The sequence below is a fragment of the Anopheles coluzzii genome, chromosome X, assembly GCF_943734685.1.
Source record: "Anopheles coluzzii chromosome X, AcolN3, whole genome shotgun sequence".
Lineage (NCBI taxonomy): Eukaryota > Metazoa > Arthropoda > Insecta > Diptera > Culicidae > Anopheles > Anopheles coluzzii.
This window is the reverse complement of record NC_064669.1, coordinates 13426459-13443027: the sequence shown is the minus strand read 5'-3', so window position 1 is coordinate 13443027 and position 16569 is coordinate 13426459. Positions and strand designations below refer to the sequence as shown.

The window sequence follows — 16569 nt, the reverse complement described above, 5'->3', positions numbered from 1 at the left end:
TTCTTAACAAGCCTTAAAGTTCCATCATGAACCCTACACATAGTGCTAATCAGCCGCAAAGTTCCAAAGAGTACCATGTGCCTGTTAAAAAGCTCCATAGTTCCACAAAGTGCCGTCTATCTCTTAATCAGCCACAAAGTACGACAATGGAACGATTTTTCGTTAAACAGCCCTAAATCAGCTATAAAGTACGAGCTGGCTATTTGGGTGGTTTTATTTATACTCAATGGGTTTCGAAATATTGGTTTTGGAATGTGTTTTTGTCCTAATTAAAGGTTATTGATATGAGGTGCAATTTATTCATTCTATCGGAGTGAGGTCTCTGTCAATTTGTCCTTATGCTGCGCTTTTAGTGTTTTTACAAAGGTTCTGGAAAGTTTCAACTGTTCTAGCCAAATAACGAGTGCGTTCGTCGATCATTGCCTACACTGCGCTTTTAGCAATAAGTTGCTGCAGTAACGCTTGAATTGCTTATGTTGCGCGTTTCGGTTGTTTTCGATAAATGTCTCAATGGTTTTTTCTATGGATGGTATGGTCTAGGTATGTTGCTATGGTGTGGATTGATTTGCTGATGTAATATAATGAATGTGTTGCAATAGTGTTTGTGAGAAAACCTCACGAATGTTCGGCTACGTGGTACAACTCGTTTTCTTTCCCGATAATTCCAAAAACTTGTGCCGGTTAGAAAAATGAATGCGACTCGTTCAAATGTCCGTTTGCTACTGTACAGGCGGTCCCCGAGATACACGGTTAATGGGGACCGAAAACGGCCGCAAAATACCGCGTATCTCGAATTTCCGCGTAAGTCGAATCTCGTGATTTCCTGCTAAAATATCACAAATTTTTGTGTAATTTTGCAAGTAGGGGGCGGTTTTAGTCACTTTATGAATTATTTGATATGATTCTGACTGAAAATAACTGTTTTAAACCTTTTAAAATAGTTTTTAACATTCGATCAAAACGGAAATTATTTGGCAATTTGAAATTGATGTGTCAAATCAGTACAATTTGCTCAAAGAATTGTCAAATTTAGAAAACCGCGTATCTCCGAATCCGCGTATAAGAGGTACCGTGTATCTCGGGGACCGCCTGTATATTCAATTGTCAAGAGTTCATTACATAATTCATTTTGAGTTCATTCTGTTATCCTTATCTATGCCTATGAGTTCATTTCCTATCCTATCTCTAAATTTAGTTCGAATTTCGAATTCGAACTAATAAATTCAAATGATCAATCTCCAACATTCCAGCCACCAAAGAAAGTATTTCTTTACAACATTCAGCAAATACAATTGAAAAAAAAAAATAAGAAAATGAAGAAGTATCTCGATCTAACTTCGCCTCAGAGATAGCAAATGTTGTGCAAGTGTGGTGTTGTGTTGTACAAGTTGCAAGTGTCGATCTGTCACTTCGTGTATCGTGTCGTGTGTATGTGCGGTGTGGTTGTTTACATTACACATGTGCTTCGCGTTGATCGCCTCCTAACTTTGGTGTTCGAGGTTAATTGTCTTCACATACGTTTGGATTTGGAAGGATTGCCAATCTAGCTGCTGCGCGTACTATCTCCTTTCCTGCAGCTGTACGAAGTGTTACGACTCTAACAACGCCGTCCTTTCCTGGGTGCAATCGTGTTATTCTACCCATTGGCCACAAGGTAGGTGGTATATTGTCTTCCTTTATGATTACCAATTGCCCTTCTTCTAGCGGTACTGGTGGAACTATTAAACGTTTGGCCCGGGCCTGAAGCTGCTGCAAGTATTCCGGATACCAACGCGACCATATATGCTGCATATGCTTTGCACCAAATCAAACTCCTTCAATCTATTGGCTGCTACCTGACTCCTATCAACAAGTGGCAACGCCAGCATGTTCGACCCTACCAAAAAATGACCCGGAGTGAGCGGTTGCGTGTCCGATGGCTCACTAGAAAGCGGAATCAGGGGTCTTGAATTTAAGCATTGTTCGACCTGCGCTAGCAATGTTACCATTCCCTCCTGAGTGAGGCTCGTACTTCCTATCGTGCGAATTAGGTGCTGTTTAGCGGATCGTACAGCAGCCTCCCACAGTCCTCCGAAGTGCGGCGCACGAGGCGGAATAAACTTCCACTGAATTTCTTCATTGGCACACCAGTTGAAGATTTCGATGCGTTCGCTATTGCTGCACTTAAACATCTCGTAGAGGCGATGAAGTTCGTGTGCAGCCCCCTTAAACGTAGTAGCATTATCCGAATGCAGTTCCGCGATTTTGCCTCTGCGAGCCACGAAGCGCCTTAGTGCTGCCAAAAATGCTGCCGTGGTGAGATCATTCACCAACTCAATGTGGACCGCTCGTGTTGCAAAGCACACGAAGATGGCGATGTATGGCTTGGTGGGACTTCTATTGCGAACAGGCGATTTCAGCAATACCGGACCGCAATAGTCCACACCACTCACAGCAAACGGTCTCGTGGGTGTAACCCTTGAAGTCGGAAGATCTGCAACGGATTGTTGCACCAGTGTAGGTTTGGCCTTGAAACACTTGTGACACCGATGGAAAACCAACTTCGTCAAATTACGGCCACCGATTATCCAGAAGCGTTCACGAAGTATGGATAACAAGTGTTCCGGACCGGTGTGCATATACTTCTGGTGATACGCGACTGCTAACAATGCAGCGAGTGGGTGTTTTGCAGAAAGAAGTATAGGATGCTTCGCGTATTCTGCTATTTGTGCGTTGTGAAGCCGGCCACCAACACGCAGAATTACCGCCTCATCAATAAAGGGGGACAACCATTTCAGCTTCGAATTGCGTGGTATATCCTTGCCGTTTTTAACCGTTTTTAACTCGTCCGCAAATGAATCTTGCTGAGCTAACCGACACAACTGCAGCTCAGCTTGGATGAGTTCGTCTCGAGATGGAGGTGCAATCAATATAATCATGTCCTGAATCGAAGCATGACCCTTGGCTGTCGGTGACGCAATTGCGGGTTTCGGTGTCCTCTTGCATTGCACGAAACGTAAACAATACGCCATGGTTCGACGAAGTTTGAGGTAGGTTGAAAACCGTGCAAATAGCTTATTGTTGAAATCGTCCTCCATCGACATTGCAGCTATTCGTGATTGTGTAACACGTTCTTCTTCTATTGATGCCGTTTCTTCAATTGCAGGTTCTCTTATAGGCCATTTTTCCTGTTTGCTGCTCAACCAATGTGGCCCATGCCACCATCGTTCACAGGATTGCAATTTGTCTGGTAGTAGACCTCGCGATGCATCGTCTGCTGGGTTGTCTACACCAGGAACATGCCTCCAGCACTTGATCCGGGTTTCTCCTTGAATTTGTGCCACCCTGTTGGCAACGAAAGGCTTCCACCTCCGTGGTGCTGAATTGAGCCAATGTAGCACGGTCATGGAATCAGTCCAAGTGAAAGCATCGTATTCGCCGTTGAGGGACTGACTGACCTTCTGGAACAGTTGCGTTGCCAACCGCGCTGCACAAAGCTAGAGTCTTGCTATAGAATGTGTGTTCGACAACGATACTACCTTAGACTTAGCTGCCAACAGCTGCACCGATGTTGTCGAATCGTTTTCTGCCCTGACGTAACAGCAAGCACCATATGCCACCTGAGAAGCATCCGCGAAAATGTGTAGCTGCACGTTTGTTGCTTGCCGAATTGAAGTGTAACGCGGAATGCGCACTTCCCGGAGTGAATGCAGCTTGGAATGAAATGCCGTCCATTCCTTTTGGAGATGTGATGGTAGCTCACGATCCCAATCCCACGGCTTACCGTTTTCCTGCAACTTCCACAGCTGTTGCATAAAGAGCTTAGCGATGATAATGGTTGGACTAAGCAAGCCCAGCGGGTCAAAGATTTTGGCGATGTAGGACAAAGCTAGCCTCTTTGTAAACATCGTCGCAGCAGTTGGTAGATCGATCCGATATCGCAGCATATCAACTGCTGGCTCCCAAACCAGACCAAGCGTCGATACAAATTGGGGATCTTGCCATTCATGAGTAGGAAGGATGGCAAGGTCTTCTGAGGGAATGCTGATTAGTGCTTCGGGTACGTTCGATACCCACTGCTTCAACACGAATCCAGCCTGCTTGAGCATCTCGGAAATCTGCCTTTGCATTTCAATTGCATCTGCCAACTCGTCTGTTCCCGTTAGCAGGTCATCCACATAAAAATCGTGCAATACAGGATCCACTGCTCGGGGGTATTGCATCTTGTGATCGAGAGCGATCTGCTTTAGCGTTCTTGTTGCTAGGAAGGGTGCGCAAGACGTGCCATATGTTACCGTTTGTAGTTGGAACGTCTGAATCGGCCCTGTGGTGTTTCCTCTATACCGAATGCGCAGGTATTCAGTGTCGCGAGAATCGTGGAAAATTTGCCGATACATTTTCTCAACATCTGCTGAGAGTGCGACTGCGTGAGACCGGAAACGAACGATGATGGTGAACAGATCGTCTTGGATCACCGGCCCAACCAGGAGTTTGTCGTTCAAGGAGTAGCCAGAAGATGTCTTGCACGACGCGTCAAAGACTACCCTGACCTTGGTGGTTGTGCTCGACTCCTTAAGCACCGCGTGATGAGGGAGATAGTAGTGTTCACACGAATCGTCCACCGGCTCGGTGAGTTGTTTCATGTGCCCTAAGCGCTCATACTCCGACATGAATTTACTATACTCCTCCTTTATTGCAGGGTTAGACTTAAGCCGCCGTTCCACCGCTAGGAGACGACGATCAGCGATTGCTTTCGATTCTCCTAAAACGATATTCGTATTAGGAATTTGTGGTAAACGTACGACATACCTGCCAGATGGGTCTCTGGTTGTAGTAGAGATGAAATGACGTTCACACATGTCTTCCTCCAGAGGTAGAGCGGGCTCGTCGAAGATGGTCTCGCTCTCCCAGAACCGCGTCAATATGGCTTCCAACGGACTGTCGCTCGTTGCCATATTACATACCCGATGTTGTTGAGACGAATCCGTTGTGTTTCCTGCTACCGCCCATCCAAACTGCGTTTCTACCAACCATGGCAGACCCGAACCGAGAGATTGCTTGCGTTCGGTATGCAGCTCCCAGAACGTATCGCCACCTATGACCACATCGACCTTGCCTGGGATGTGATACGTGGGGCCTGCTAGCGTTACATCCGGGATGTTCCACGAAGACACGTTGATTGGTGAGGTGGGAATGTCCGCCGAGGGTGTATCCAGGATCAGAAACTCCAATGGGGTGGTGAATTGAAGGTTTCTTGAACGAACGATCGCCGTGGTCGAACCCTTTATCTGCTGCCTTGAAGTTCCGATGCCAGACACTGATACATTAACTCTCGCTCGAGGTGTCATGAGCTTCCGAGCTAACGTATCCGAGATGAAGTTAGACATAGAGCCCGAATCCAGAAGCGCCCGTGCCTCATGCTTCTCTCCATAATCGTCTACGATAAACACAATAGCCGTCTCGAGAAATACCATATCATCATCTGATTGGGCTGACAAAGCGACTGTAGGTTGTTGTGGTGGTTGATGAAGCAGCGTATGATGCCGTTCCTTGCACGAACGGCAAGAATACTCGGATTTGCACGATCTCACTTGATGGGAACAACTGAGACAATTCCAGCACAATCCCTTTGACCGTGCGATTTCCCGCCGCTCCTGGCTAAAAATCCCGGCAATTTCGAACCAGGTGATGGTCTGCACACTGCAATGGACAGGTCACTTGTTGAATGGTCGATGAAACGGGAGTATTCCTTTGCACAGAAGCAGCGTTGGTTACCGACCGCCGTGGTGCGGTGGGCCGATGTGCCCCGGCCACCTTGATCGGAGCCACAATCCGATCGCACGAGACACTCTGGCTCGATTTTAGGATTCGAATTCGGTCTTGCAGGAATTCGATCAACTCGCTGTACTTGTCCTGCTTCTTATGCACAGAATGCCTTTCCCACGCCAGAATGGTCTCATTGTCCAGCTTTATCAGCAACATGTTGGGCAAAGGCGTGTCCCATGAGCCGACAGGTTCATGTAGCTTCTTTTTACGTTCGCCGTGTGATATGTGGCCGAATAAGTGTTTACGACACAACGTAAATTAGATAAACTACAATAAATAAACTTAATTTATTTCCGCCTTGTAATGACACCACACCACATTCGTTGCTAGCTGTATCCCGACTGCCGCTCGCATCCCGATCGTGTAACGAGTAACAATCGGGATCGCGGATCGGGACGAATCTCTCGCTAGGACACTCGTGCCCATCAACCGACGAGAGAAAACATCTCGCAGAGAGGGCGCGTGAGTACCCTGCACGTACGCACCCAACATCTCCCCTCTTTTAAAAACGCCTGTACGGGTCGAACCTACTGGGCGGTCTTCTATGCCTAGAAGAGCGACGTGGTTCTCGGATTGGAGCTTGTACCGGAATTGGGGAATTCGTTGGATGCAGCGGTTCCGCGTTTGAGGCCGTACGCGGATCGATGACTGCTGACGTTTGTGGGTGTGATGCAGACGATACGCTCGTGTGTGTAGATGTAGTATGCTGTAGCGATGCTGATGATGGTTCGGCTGTTGATGTCGTCGGTTGCGGAGTAAGGTGGTAGGAATCCAAAAGAATATCTAGCGGTAAACCGTCAGACTCCGATGATTCACGATGACGATGATGATGACGTTCACGGCGCTCGCGCAGCTGGTTCACGTGGCTTCTTATGGTCTTTCTATCGACTGTCCTGACGGTGTACATTACGTTTCCAATGCGGCTAACAATGGTCCCAGCTGTCCAACTCCAACCGTTGCGAGAGTAACACTTAACATATACCAGGTCGGACGGGCGAAATTCCCTGCGTTTAGCTGCTACTGGACTGTCTGTTAACCCTCCTGCGAGTGGTGGACGTAATAGGTCTAAGATTGTACGCATTGGTCTGCCAAACATTATCTCCGCTGGTGATTTTAGCCCTTCTAACACGGAGCTCGGAGTACTTCGGTAGGACAGTAGGAATGCATCCAGCGCCTCTTGCATCGTTCTCCCATCGGCTGATATTTTCTTAACGGTCCGCTTGAAAGTATCAACGAACCTTTCAGCCTGCCCGTTAGACTGCGGATGATAGGGTGCCGTCGTTATGTGCTCGATGCCGTTCTGGAAGCAAAAAAACTTAAAATCTTCGCTCGTAAACTGCGTACCGTTATCAGATACTAGAGTGGTTGGAACACCGAACCGGGCGAATATTCCGCGTAAGATGCCGATGGTTGCTGCGGATGTAGTGCTGTTCGTTCGAAATACTTCAGGCCATTTCGTGAACGAATCTACTACGATGAGGTAGAAATCTCCATCTAGTGGACCAGCATAGTCCACATGAATGCGCTGCCATGGACCTGCAGCTTTTGGCCAAGGAACGGGGCTTGAGTGAGGGGGTGATCGTGCAACTGCTTGGCACGCGTTACATGTTTTGACCCATTCCGTGATGTCAGCGTCCAAGGATGGCCAATAAAGGTAGCTTCTGGCCAATGCTTTCATCCGTTGTATGCCAGGATGACCGTGGTGTATTTGTTGCAGACATTGCTGTTGTAGAACTCGAGGAATCACCACCCTCTCCCCGAACAAAATACAACCATCAACGGTTGATAAAGCATCCTTACGTGCGAAGAAACGAGACAATTCCCCTGTGTAGGTTGCATTACTGGGCCATCCTTCACGTATGTAATGCACGAGCTTTTGCAGAAGGGGGTCTTTCCGTTTTCTCTGATAAGGTCTGCAAAATGAAGTGGAATGAATGCACTTACCACCATTGCTTTGATGTCTGTTTCTATGCATGCGATCACGGTGTCTTCTTCAGGTTTGGCTTGTGTGTTGATCAGGCGCGAAAGCAAGTCAGCGTTTCCGAAGTCATCGGTGCGTACATACTCTATGCTGAAATCATACGCTAGAAGAGTGAGTGCGAAACGCTGCAAACGGTTTGCGGTGACGGTCGGGATACCCTTCTTCGAGCCGAAAATATGAAGAAGAGGTCGATGGTCCGTTTGAAGAACAAAACGCCTGCCGAAGATCATTTTATGAAACTTTTTTACAGCGAAGATGATAGCCAAGCCTTCGCGATCGATTTGGCTGTAATGACGCTCTGCTTCACTGAGGGTGCGGGAAGCATGTTGAATTACGCGCATTGCACCTCCAGGATACACGTGGCTAATCGTTGCGCCAAGGCCGATGGACGAAGCGTCTGCAGAAACGATTATCTTCTGCCGTGGATCATAGTGCGTTAGAAGTAGGTCGGACGATAGGAGAGACTTGCACGTTGCGAACGACTTTTTGCATTCTGGCGTCCAGCAGAATGAATTATTTGCCTTAAGCAAATTGTCTAACGGATATCGCAGCTTCCTCATATTCGGGATGAACTTCCCGTAATAGTTAATTGCTCCCAGAAATGATCTCACACCGGATATGTCTTTCGGTTCTTTATAAGCTCGATTTTTTGACGGATCTGGTCGTAACCCGTGGCTATCGATCACGTGTCCAAGGTACGTGATTTAGCACCTGAGGCGGTTCTAGCGATTACGGATGGTGCTGCTAACTGGGAACTGCCAATGAGCTTCCACGTTGTGTGATCTATCACAGTAATGTCGGAAGCCGTATCTAACTGCATACGAACCGGTGTACCATTCATCGTAAGTGACACGAATCTGCGCCGTTTCTGTACACTCTGGACGTTCACTGTCACCATCCTTAATTGTGTTTTACGCTGCTTCCAGGGGCGTTTGCCGGGCTTATGGGATCTTATGTTGTTGCAATAGCCTTCTTTGTGGCCCGTCCGGGAACAAGTTGTGCATCGGTGTTGTTTGTACGGGCAATCGCGGCTCCAATGCAGCCCTCCGCACGACCAACACGGGGTAGTAGGATTGTCGCGCTTGGGTTGGAACTGACGTGGTGCGCGATGCATTTTTGTGTTTACTGCTAGAACACGCTCTGGTACCAGTGCCTCGATCATTGTGCTATCCTTTTTCAGGTTGATTAACCGATGGCACTCTGAAGAAAGCTGTTGCAAGGTCACGCAGGCCTTATCCTCAATGCGGGCTAGCAGTCGCGTCCTGATGTCTGCGTCGATCTGCACTGCACTTGCTTCTGGCTGTTCTTTCACCGTTATTATTTATAACATATGGGTCACTTGTGCCAGCAGCGTTGTTGAATGTTTCGTTAAAAAAATGCACATTTGACACTTTTTTCTCACGTTCCGTCGAATGCCGGTTATGGTCACAATACTTTTGGTTCGTCACACGACACTTACGTTTTACGTTACCGTTGTACTTATCACATTTTACTTGAAAATAATTTGCTTATACTTCTGCCTGTCGATTGCAGATTAAGGTCACGGTCGCCATGTAATGTGATCGAACGTACGCGGGTTGCCGTCGTGCACCGTTTTTGCGGGGAGTCAGTCTTTACTGACATGAGCTGAGGTGGAACGAACTATTCGAAGCGGACTGATTTGATCGTCCAGGCGATCATGGAAACCCGGAAGGAGTTTCCCTTACTGGAAATGTTGGAGTTTAGAAGCCTTACTCTACTTGGGTAGGGGGACATAACTAAACTCTTGAAATAAGTTGGTACACGAAGTTTTTAGGAAGCGTAACGTCCTATCTTGGCAGTCCGAACGAATCTGACTTGCCACGGTCGGAATTGGTATTATTTATACTCAATGGGTTTCGAAATATTGGTTTTAGAATGTGTTTTTGTCCTAATTAAAGGTTATTGATATGAGGTGCAATTTATTCATTCTATCGGAGTGAGGTGTCTGTCAATTTGTGCTTATGCTGCGCTTTTAGTGTTTTTACAAAGGTTCTGGAAAGTTTCAACTGTTCTAGCCAAATAACGAGTGCGTTCGTCGATCATTGCCTACACTGCGCTTTTAGCAATAAGTTGCTATGCGTTCTCTGTTTGTCCACTTTGCTGCAGTAACGCTTGAATTGCTTATGTTGCGCGTTTCGGTTGTTTTCGATAAATGTCTCAATGGTTTTTTCTATGGATGGTATGGTCTAGGTATGTTGCTATGGTGTGGATTGATTTGCTGATGTAATATAATGAATGTGTTGCAATAGTGTGATTTGGCTTTCCGAAGTGTGTTACAATGTGTCTATAGCTGATAGTGTGTATTATAATAAGTTCTGTATAGCAGATATGCTACACCTCATCCCTGTAGGAGAATAATGTAAATAATAAAATGATTGAAGTTATTCTTTTGATTTAATTAATCTGTTATTGTGTACTGTTGACGATTTGTTGGTGGTTTTGTGTATTATGGTGCAGTTTGGTTCTTGTATATTTGTTACTGTAAATGGTCCAATATAAACGGGATCCAATTTCTTCCTATTTTCATTTGTTAAGTAAACTATGTCGCCTATCTCAAGTTTTAAGGAGTTAGTATTTTTATTTAGTATATTTTGCCTATTTTCTTTAGAGCTCACAAGGTTTTTCTGTGCTATTTCGTGTGATTTCTGTAATTTAAATTTCATTTCATTATAATATTGTTCAACATTATATACTGGCTCTATTTTGTTTTGGTAAATTTCTTGAGGTAGATTTGCTTTTCTGCCAAAAATTAATTCGTAAAGCGTATAACCTGTGTCTGTGTGTTCTGTGGTGTTATAAACAAATTCGTAAAATTTAATTCAGTCATCCCAGTCATCATGGTGCTCATTTACAAAGCTTCTAAGATATTAATTTAAACACCTGTGGTTTCTTTCTAGTGCTCCTATGGTTTGAGGATGGTATGCTGTACTGAACGTTTGTTTAATTTGTAAGATTTCTGTTATTTTGTTAAGGATTTCGTTATTGTATTCTAAGCCTTGATCTGCTAAGGCTCTATAAAAGTTCCAAATGTTAATATGAAATTTTCTACTAATGCTTTTGCAATAGTGTTTGCTTCTTTATTGTGAATAGGTATTATTACAACATATTTTGTCAAGTCACATTGTATAGTTATTGCTTACCTGTAGTTGTTATTGGTCTTTGTCAATGGTCCAACTGTGTCAATAGATATAACGTTAAATGGTTTGTTAGGCGTCGTTGTAATTACTGTCTGTTCTTTAGTGTGTCTGTTTACCTTATTAACTAAGCATGCTTCACACTTATTGATAAAATTTTTGATATCATTGCGCATGTTTTTCCACGTGTAAGTATCTCTTATTTTCCTGTAAAATCTGAATTGTCCTACGTGTCCTCCCGAAGGGGTCATGTGATAATCATGGATTATTCTTAGCCGATCATGTTCTGTTTCTACCCACCTAGGTGGTGTAAACAGTATGAATTCATACTTGTCAATCACTCTGTTGGCGATTTCTTTAAGGGTTTGATGAGAGTACTGTGTAAATATTTGGTCGTATAGAGACCAGGCTAGCTTTTTGTTTTTGTAGTTATTGGCGATTTTGCAAATGTTGAGAAGAGCAAGCTCTAAAGCTTGACTTCCATTTTTTTCTGCTTTCGCGTTAACTTTCCCTAGGACTTTCTTGTAAGTGCTGTTGCACACTTCAAATGTTATATTGTTGTCGGAAATGCTTGTTCTAATTTTTAGAAGCTTCCTTGTTTTGGATGGTGTATCCGTTGTCCACATCGTTGGTTGATCAGACCTGGTATCGATGGGTTTATGAGGTGTTACTTTTTTAGCCTCTTTTTGTTTAACCATTGCTCTGGTATTAACCATGAGGATTGTTGATTTAAGATTTTGTATATTGTTAGTTGTTGCTAACATTATGTTTGTTGGTATTTGAGCCTTAAGTTCATCTGAGGTAATAACTACTCTAGACAACGCGTCCGCTGCTACGTTTGCTTTCCCTGCTAAGAACTGTACGTCAAAGTCAAATTCTTCTAGTTCTAATCTCATACAAGTTAACTTAGATGTTGGATTTTTCATCCCAAATAGGTATGCTGATGGTCTGTGGTCTGTTTTTACAATGAATTTTCGACCATATATATATATGATTTAAAGTAATTGATTGCCCAATGGATCGCTGTCAGTTCTTTTTCTATTATTGGTTTGTTTTTCTCCCCTGGCGTGAAACTTTTGCTGGCAAATGCCACTGGTAAATCGTTTCCGTCAGTTATTTGAGACAATACAGCGCCACATGCTGTATCCGATGCATCAGTTGTTATAATGAACTGTTTTGTAAAATCGGGATATTGTAGTATTGTTGATGAGAGTAAACTTTGTTTAAGTTTTTCAAAAGCTTCCTGACATTCTTTGGTCCAATCAAATTTTACGTTAATAACCTTTTTAATAAGGTTATTAATAGGTTTAGCTATTTTTGCAAAGTTTTGTACAAATTTTCTGTAATAATTACAAAATGCTACGAAGCGTCTGGCATCATTTGCATTTTTGGGTACAAGAAATTTTTCTATTATTTCGTATTTTGAGTCATCCGGGTATATACCTTTGTCTGTTATTTTGTGACCTAGATAGGTTACTTCTGTTTTAAAGAAGCAGCATTTTTCTGGATTTAACTTAAGATTGCATTTTCTTAATTTGTTAAAAACCTTACTTATCTTACTTATATGGTGTTGTGCGCTGCACCCTGTAACGATTATATCGTCGATGTAAACAAATGCTAGCTCAGGTGATAATCCTGCCATAGCTATTGCCATCATACGTTGAAAACTATTTGGGCTTATATTTAAACCAAAAGGCATTCTCTTAAATTGATAATGACCTGTTGGTGTGGAAAATGCAGTGAATCTTCTTGATGCTGGTTCTAGCTCAATTTGGTGGAACCCTGACATTAAGTCAAGTGTGCTAAAATATTTTGTTCTTCCTAACTGGTCCAATATTGTATCTATTCTAAGGAGAGGAAATTTATCCGGCAGGATTTTTTTATTTAGTTGTCTGAATTCAACTACTAATCGCCACTTTTTACTTCCGTCAATCGATTTCTTCGGGACTAAGAGAATGGGCGAATTATAAGCTGAAACTGAATGTTCAATTATATCATTTTTCAGCATTTTGTCGACCTGTTGATTAATTTCATCTGCTTGGGAATGGATTTGTTTGTAATTAGGTATGTATGATGGAATGTTGAAAATTCAGCAATAAGGTTTGTTAAATTTCTTTTTGCTATTTCCGGTACTTGTTCTATATGAACTTTATCTTGAATTATTCTAGTTCTTTCTGGGGTATTATGATTATTTGCCAAGAAAATTTCATAACTTTTTTAAAGGTTCTATTTGTGGTCTGATTGTGCCTGTATTAATAAAGGCTGTTGACTCAGTTGTGTTGATAAGCTTGATGTTTGGATCAGTTTTGCTAATTATTGTGTTACCGAAAAACACTCCTGGTTTTATTTCTTTAGAAAAAATTATTGGATCTTCTGTTATAGGTTTTAAAGTGAGTTTGCGAATTACCTCACTTCTTGGTGGTATTTCAATAATTCCATTGATGCTGTCATCAACGGGGTGTTCAATGATATCATTTCCGTTACGGAACTGTAACATCCACGTCGAAAAAAGGATGTCGCATTGGAATTTACTGATAAAGTCCATTCCTAATACTCCGTCTGCTTGAGTTGGTAGGTCTTTTATAATAAAAAATGTATGCTCGACATTTTTGTCACCAAAATGAATGGTTGCTTGAGTGTATCCCTTTGTTTTCATTGTATCTGTTGTGATACCTATGAGTGTGAGTTCCTTGTTTTTCTTTAACTGGATTTGTTTCTTTAAACTTGAGGCTTTATAAAGTGATACCTCAGCTCCGGAGTCAATGACCAATGTTGTGTTTTTCCCGTTAGCTATGTTCAATTTAACCTTTATGAAGTTGTTTGTTTTTATCCCTGTCATCAAAACTACTGTGGGTATTGGTTTTGGTCGTCGTCTAAAAAACGATCCCCTTCCTCTTCTTCTTTCTTGTCGGGTGTATTGGTTTGAATTTGTGTATGCATAACCCTGCTGTGTGCCGCTTTGAATGCATTTGCGTTTCTGTTTGTCCCGTTGGTCTGGGGGCCATATCGGGGTTTCGCTTGTGTCGAACGATTTGCGTTCGGTGTAAAGTTTGTGGTGCGACTATTCTGTTCATGTGGCGGGTTTTTTCTTTCATAACTTTTCACTGTATCCAGCATGTCGGTGATACTTGAAAACTCTTTTATGTCTAAAATTAGTTGGCTGTCTCTACTGATACCTGCTTCTTTTAGTTTTATTATGACGTTTTGCTGTGTTAGTGTCTTTGCTATGTCGGGTGTCATGTTTTCCTGAATATATGCTGTTTCCAGTGAACAGCCAATTCGTTGAGGCTATTTGCAAAAGTGTTACAATTTTCAAATTTACCTTTTCTTCTGTCACATTATTGTTTGTAAATTTTGGCGACTGAGATGGTATTCGTATACCTTCCTTTGATGGTAACAATTATCTCATCGAAGGATTTAGGCAGTTCTTTAAACAATTCCCTAGGTTCTTTTCCTAGTTTTGTGAGTAGGAGGTTGATTGCTATAAGAGAATTTGATGAACTGATCATACTTTTTACTGTATTGACTGTATCGATGAATTTAGTCAATTCGGATGCTTTACCCTCAAACGTTTGCATGCCCGTGAGTACGGAGAACCCTACGCTATTAAGATCGAAAGCCATTTTAGATTTTTTATGGAGTTGTAGAAAGGCTGATATGGTCTGTGCTAAGAGTTTGAACGATAACTTATTGGTTGTCAATAATGTTAAGTTGGTATTTTTGTCCTCTAAGCTATTTGTTGAGCAATCAGATGTCTTGTTATGTGAGTCGTCGTTGGTTTTTGATGTGCTCATAGCAATGATATTATGAATTAGTACGTTAGAAATTATACTAAATTCTAATAGTTTGTTAAAGGTGTATTTGAATTTATTTTTTTCTATCTCTTTTTGAATCTCTTTAAATGTTTCCTCGGCTTGTATTCTGAGTTGTGTTTTCGTACAAGTCCTTTGATTGGAGTCCTGTATTTTTTTAAAGATATGTTTCAAAATTTCAATTCTATCGCTTATAGTAATCATTCCTGTTTTGTATTGTTTTCATATAATCTTTTTATAGAACTCATTTCCTAGCTTGAAAACTTATTTGATTATGTTCTAAAGTTACAATACCTTAATGGGATATGCTGCGTGCATTTTGTTGCTACTGATGATGATGCTACGCTGAATCTATACCGGTGCTGGGTGTTTAATCGGTATTTGGTGCATACTCGATGTTTGATGTGAAGTTCTACGATGACGTCGTCGATCAATCGTCGCTCGATGTCTTGTCGGGACACTTGTCTATTCTTGCCTGCCAATCCAGATTGGGCAGTGGGCTCGTCTTGTATTTTCGTCTTGCACGTTGGGAAAGGTAGTTCCATTCAATCGCTGCTTGTGAACCGTAGTTTCGCTATGCACTTTATTGTCCCATATCAATTGCTCCACGAATCGTATAGATTACCAAAATGAGTTACATTATATAGGCAGTTGTATGTTATTGATTGCATCACGTTTTGCTAGAGTTTTCAATATTTTGAAAATGGTTTTAATTACTTTTTGCATGAGTATGATAGCAAGAAGTATCAGCACAATGTTCAGTTTTAACTCATGGGTTTCATGCTGCTCTTAGTGAACATTTTGTGTTTGAATAATGGTAAGATCATTATCACCATTAACATTAGCCTTAGAGTTTGATGCGTCGTTACCCATTTTAAGGTTACTCTACTTGGTAAATCGATCGCATAAGCGTTACGTTTTTACACATTGGGGTAGGTTCTCACAACACTGTGATGTTCATCAATTTGACATTCCTTTTGCACTACACTGCACTAAATGTTTTTTTTTTTTTTTTTTTTTTTTTTTTTTTTTTTTTTTTTTTTTTTATTCTGCACTGCACTTGCTTCTGGCTGTTCTTTCACCGTTATTATTTATAACATATGGGTCACTTGTGCCAGCAGCGTTGTTGAATGTTTCGTTAAAAAAATGCACATTTGACACTTTTTTCTCACGTTCCGTCGAATGCCGGTTATGGTCACAATACTTTTGGTTCGTCACACGACACTTACGTTTTACGTTACCGTTGTACTTATCACATTTTACTTGAAAATAATTTGCTTATACTTCTGCCTGTCGATTGCAGATTAAGGTCACGGTCGCCATGTAATGTGATCGAACGTACGCGGGGCCGTCGTGCACCTTTTTTGCGGGGAGTCAGTCTTTACTGACATGAGCTGAGGTGGAACGAACTATTCGAAGCGGACTGATTTGATCGTCCAGGCGATCATGGAAACTCGGAAGGAGTTTCCCTTACTGGAAATGTTGGAGTTTAGAAGCCTTACCTTGGGTAGGGGGACATAACTAAACTCTTGAAATAAGTTGGTACACGAAGTTTTTAGGAAGTGTAACGTCCTATCTTGGCAGTCCGAACGAATCTGACTTGCCACGGTCGGAATTGGTTTTATTTATACTCAATGGATTTCGAAATATTGGTTTTGGAATGTGTTTTTGTCCTAATTAAAGGTTATTGATATGAGGTGCAATTTATTCATTCTATCGGAGTGAGGTCTCTGTCAATTTGTGCTTATGCTGCGCTTTTAGTGTTTTTACAAAGGTTCTGGAAAGTTTCAACTGTTCTAGCCAAATAACGAGTGCG

General features: G+C 42.5%; 1 protein-coding gene across 1 annotated transcript; it reads right to left on the bottom strand.

Annotated features, from left to right (window-relative positions):
- Positions 1 to 3265: 3265 nt before the first annotated feature.
- Positions 3266 to 5961, bottom strand: LOC125908313 (uncharacterized). The gene is made up of 3 exons (XM_049611006.1): positions 5759 to 5961; positions 3519 to 5679; positions 3266 to 3358 (listed from the first exon to the last, which is right to left on the bottom strand). The coding sequence occupies exons 1-3, from the start codon at positions 5959 to 5961 to the stop codon at positions 3266 to 3268; spliced, it is 2457 nt and encodes an 818-aa protein (XP_049466963.1).
- Between the last annotated feature and the right edge of the window lie 10608 nt (positions 5962 to 16569).